At 48.4% G+C, this 4,272-nt stretch overlaps 1 protein-coding gene across 1 annotated transcript; it reads left to right on the plus strand.

The window, feature by feature from the left end:
* The first annotated feature begins 1,260 nt into the window (after positions 1-1,260).
* Positions 1,261-2,328, plus strand: LOC102772131 (melanoma-associated antigen B5). Its single transcript, XM_006770221.1, has one exon. The coding sequence runs from the start codon at positions 1,261-1,263 to the stop codon at positions 2,326-2,328; it is 1,068 nt and encodes a 355-aa protein (XP_006770284.1).
* Positions 2,329-4,272: the final 1,944 nt, after the last annotated feature.

Consider the following 4,272-nt stretch of genomic DNA (forward strand, 5'->3'; position numbering starts at 1 on the left):
CATTGGAGACCAGGCTCAGAAGTCGGAGGGGCCCCAGGGCCGGCCCACCCCTCAGCGAGGCCGCCTGGGGAGCAGGTCACAGGGCGAGGCCTTGGCCTGAGGGAGGGCCCCCATTAGGAAGCCTCCAGGGGGGCAGGGCCAGGCCTCTGCGGACCCGGGAGTCCCCGCCCGGCTGCTGGACTAAGATATCAGTGGATTCCGGAAATGATGGCTGACTCTCCTTTGCTCCTTGGGAGTCCTGCCCGCTGGGCTGGGGGTGCGGGGATGGGGCCGCCCGCCCAGGGGTTGGCAGCTTTCATTTATGAGCGGGGTTTACCCTCGCCAGGAGGAGGATAGCCAGGTCTTCCCGGGGGTTCAGGGGCCAGTTCCCTGGGCCAAGATATCTGAGGGAACACCCAGGACTGCAGTAGGAGAGCCCCGATTGTCAGTCTTGGAGAACTGGGCAGGTGGGGTGACCCTCATCCTCATGGAAGGGCAGTGTCCCGAAATGCTGGCAGGAGAGAGGGGTCCCAGGCCACTGCACCAAACCTCAAGTGAAAGATTGAAGGGCCCACCCACCATTGAATAAGATAGAATCCTGAGCCCCATCTTTACATTCAGCACCTGAAGGCTGAGGGTAGGCCTGCTAAGCTGAAACCCACTCTCACTTATTTCCATCCAATATAAGAGAAAAAAGTCTTTAGTGTGAGGGTGCAGCCACCAGTCAGCAGAAGGGAGGTATGTATACCAGGCACTACCTGGAGACCAGGTAAATACCCTGCAAGGTCCCACATAACTGTCACTTGGGTGTCCCCCGACAGGCATAGGATCTAAGGAACTTTTCACTGTTTCCTTTGGGTTTCAGAGAGCTGCTAGCTTTGGTTTGAGGTGTCAGTTTCACAGCAGCAGAGTAGAGGGGGGCCAGGACCTGCCAATATTTCACATGATGATTTTGATAGCGGACTCAGAAGTATGTGACACCCTACAGCACAGGTTTCCCACTGACAACCCCTCTGCTGTCACCCTTGTTTCCCCTAGGCAGGATAACCAGGATGTACTCTAAGATTACCTGCAACTATCTCACCACCTTACTCAAAGAACAGATTGATTAGAACAGAAGCCCTGTGGGTTGCTAGAGCACTGCCTTCAAGGAAACTTGCAGAGGCAGCCTTAGCTAAAGCCAAGCTACTATCCATCTCGCCGCTGAAGACACTCGCACCATCTCATTCTCCTTCATCCTGGTCCAGACTCCTGCCTGCTGTTCCTGACCATAGTGACATCATGCCTCGGCATCGCAAAAACAAGAAACGCCATCATGCCCGAAGTGAGCCTCAGAATCGTGGCAATGCTCAGGCCACTGCAGAAGCAGAAGAGGAGTCTACTCCCTCTTTCTCTACTCAGCATGAAGGTATTAGCCAGGGTCTGCCTATGGCTAGGTCACGTAACACTTCCCATAGCCCTCAAAGAGCACAAACCACCACCACTACTTCTGTAGCTGTTTCTTGCCCTGGGTCTGATGAAGCTTTCAGCAGCCAAGAGGAGGATGAGCCTGTCTCCTCTGAGAGCTCACTCGTCACTGAGGTCTCAGACATGGATGAGTTCCAAATCAGGACTGTGTCTTTGGAGCAATTCCTTCTGAGCAGGTTTAAATTGAAAAAGCCCATTTTGAAGGCTGATATGCTGCATATTGTCGGGGAAGATTACCAAGACCGATTTGCTGAGTTGCTCAAGAAAGTTTCTGAGCAACTTGAAACCTTCTTTGCATTAGACTTGAATGAAGCAGACTCAGCCAGACACTCCTACGTCCTTGTCAGCAAACTAAAACTCCCCAATAATGGGAGGGTGCGTCCTGGCAGGGGGTTCCCCAAGACTGGTCTCCTGATGCATATCCTGGGTATGATCCTCATTAATGACAACTGTGTCTCTGAGGAAGAGATCTGGAAAGATCTGCGTCTAATGCATGTGTACCCTCGGAAGAGGCACTTCATCTTTGGGGAGCCCAGGAAGCTCATCACTGATTTTGTGAGGCTGAAGTACCTGGAGTGCCGCCAGGTGCCCCACAGTGATCCTCCATGTTCTGAGTTCCTGTGGGGTCCAAAAGCACACCTTGAAACCAGCAAGATGAAAGTGCTGGAGTTTTGGGCAAAGGTCAATGGTACCCACCCCAGTGCCTTCCCACACTGTTACCAGGAGGCTTTGCAAGATGAGAAAGAGAGAGCCCAAGCCAGAGATGCAGCCCGGGCTGCCACTACTGCCCAAGTCACTGCACTTTCCAGGGCCATGGCCAGCACAACCTTTCTACCTGTAGAGAAATCTAAAGCTTCTCGTCCTTCAGACCAGAATATATAACATCTCAATAGGGATAATATTCTTGAAAGTGTAAAAGGATCCCAAGTCTAGTTATTGGGATAATGGAATAGAAAACAAAAAGCATGCTTATTCTTAGTTTTCCTTGTTCCTTTTAATTTCCATATTTGTAAAATTAACTGAGTTATACTTTTATGTTTTTAGTTTATTCACTAAGTAGGAGAAATTAAATCTTTATAAATTATATCTTGTATTTGCTGGCTCTTTTATCCACCACACATTGAGTCTGCTGTTGGGGAGTCTTAGTGTTAAGACTGGGGATGCTAAAGGAAATGCAGCCTCTTCTCATATAATTTTATCACCTGCAAGTTGCACTCATATGAGGAAGGTGTTGAAGCACCCCGTGGACCTAGAGGTAAAGTAAAAATAATGGGTGAGGAAGAGGGTGTTCCTTATGAGAGCAGTTAGGCAGAAAGTTCCTGAGCAAGGCAGTTTGGAAATTTAGGCAACTGTAAGTCCTTAGTGGGATATAAGTTTCATTTTCACAGTTCTGGAGCCTGGGAAATCCACAATCAACGTGCCAGTGGATTCGGTTTCCAGTGAGAGCTCTCTTATTTGCTTGCAGATGGTCTCCTCCCAGTGCCCTGGCCAGGTAGAGAGATGGTTTTTTTCTCTCTTGTGCTTCTTAGAACACTAATGGCATCCTGGCCACCCCATCCTCATGACATCAACTAAACCTAAGTACCTCCCCAAATCTCCAACTCTAAACATCATCACACTGGGGGTTAGGGCTGCAGCATGTTAATTGGGGAGTTGCAGAAGGGGGACACCAGCATTCAGTCTATATATGACAACTGCTGCTACAGGTTACTTTGGCACTGTGGGTAAACCAGAGAGAAATCTCCCCCTTGGTCAGGATAGGAATGTAGCCTTTGTTCTTGTCACAGGGCCGGTGGACACAATGTGAAAACTAGGTGTTCTATGCTCATCATCTCCAGGCAGTTGCTGAGAAATAGAGACGACATTCCCTTGAGTTGAGATGCCAAGGAGTCACTGTGCTGAGACCCTTTACCCTGAACCTGCTCCCTTAAAAGGGTATTTCACTTGGCTTGAGGGAGTTTGGCAAACTCTAAGTGAGAGCTAACTTTTGTCCAGGGTGTAATGAATGTAAACAGAGCTGGTGTGGATGGAAGGGCACCTGAGAGGGATGGAAGGACTTGTACCTTGACATCAGTTCTAGAAGCTTGCAGTACATACGGCTGGGGAAGGCAACTGCTCACCTGAATTAAATGACAGGCACTCTAATGTGGAAATTTTACTTAGTTTCCTTAGGTAGGCCAGTTTTTGGTTCACTGAGTGTTCTTTGTCTGAGATAATTACATCTTCTATGACATCTCCTGGACTCAAAAATATTCTAAGCAAAGTGGGTGGTATCATCTGAGATGAAAATTATATCATCAACTGCCATTTAAAAAATGTAGGGCAGCCCTGGCTGGTTTGTCAGCCTGCGGACCTAAAGGTACTGGGTTCAATTCTGGTCAACTTTGGTTGTAGGCTCCTCCCCAGCCCTGGTCCTTGTTGGGGCACATGCAGTAGGCAACCAATCAATGTGTCTTTCTCACATCGATGTTTCTCTCTGCCTTTCCCCCTCTTCCAATCTCCCTAAAAATCAATGATAAAATATCATTGATTGAGGATTAAAAGCAGGGGGAAGGTCAAGGGGGGGAAAAAGGAGACATATGTACTACTCTTTGTAATACTTTAAGCAATAAAACAAAATTAATATCTTCTACACTAATAAAAGAGAAAAATGGTAATTGGCGTACGACGCTACCCTTTTCATTGGCTAATAAGGGCTATATACAAATTAACTGCCAACTATGATTGGCAGTTAACTGCCACAAGATGGCGGTTAATTTGCATATGTAGGCACAATGCAAGGAGGCGAAAGGGAAAGCAGGAAGAAGCCCCCTGCCGCTGCCACTT

The sequence above is a fragment of the Myotis davidii genome, unplaced genomic scaffold (assembly GCF_000327345.1).
Source record: "Myotis davidii unplaced genomic scaffold, ASM32734v1 scaffold364, whole genome shotgun sequence".
In the NCBI taxonomy this organism is placed as follows: Eukaryota; Metazoa; Chordata; class Mammalia; order Chiroptera; family Vespertilionidae; genus Myotis; species Myotis davidii.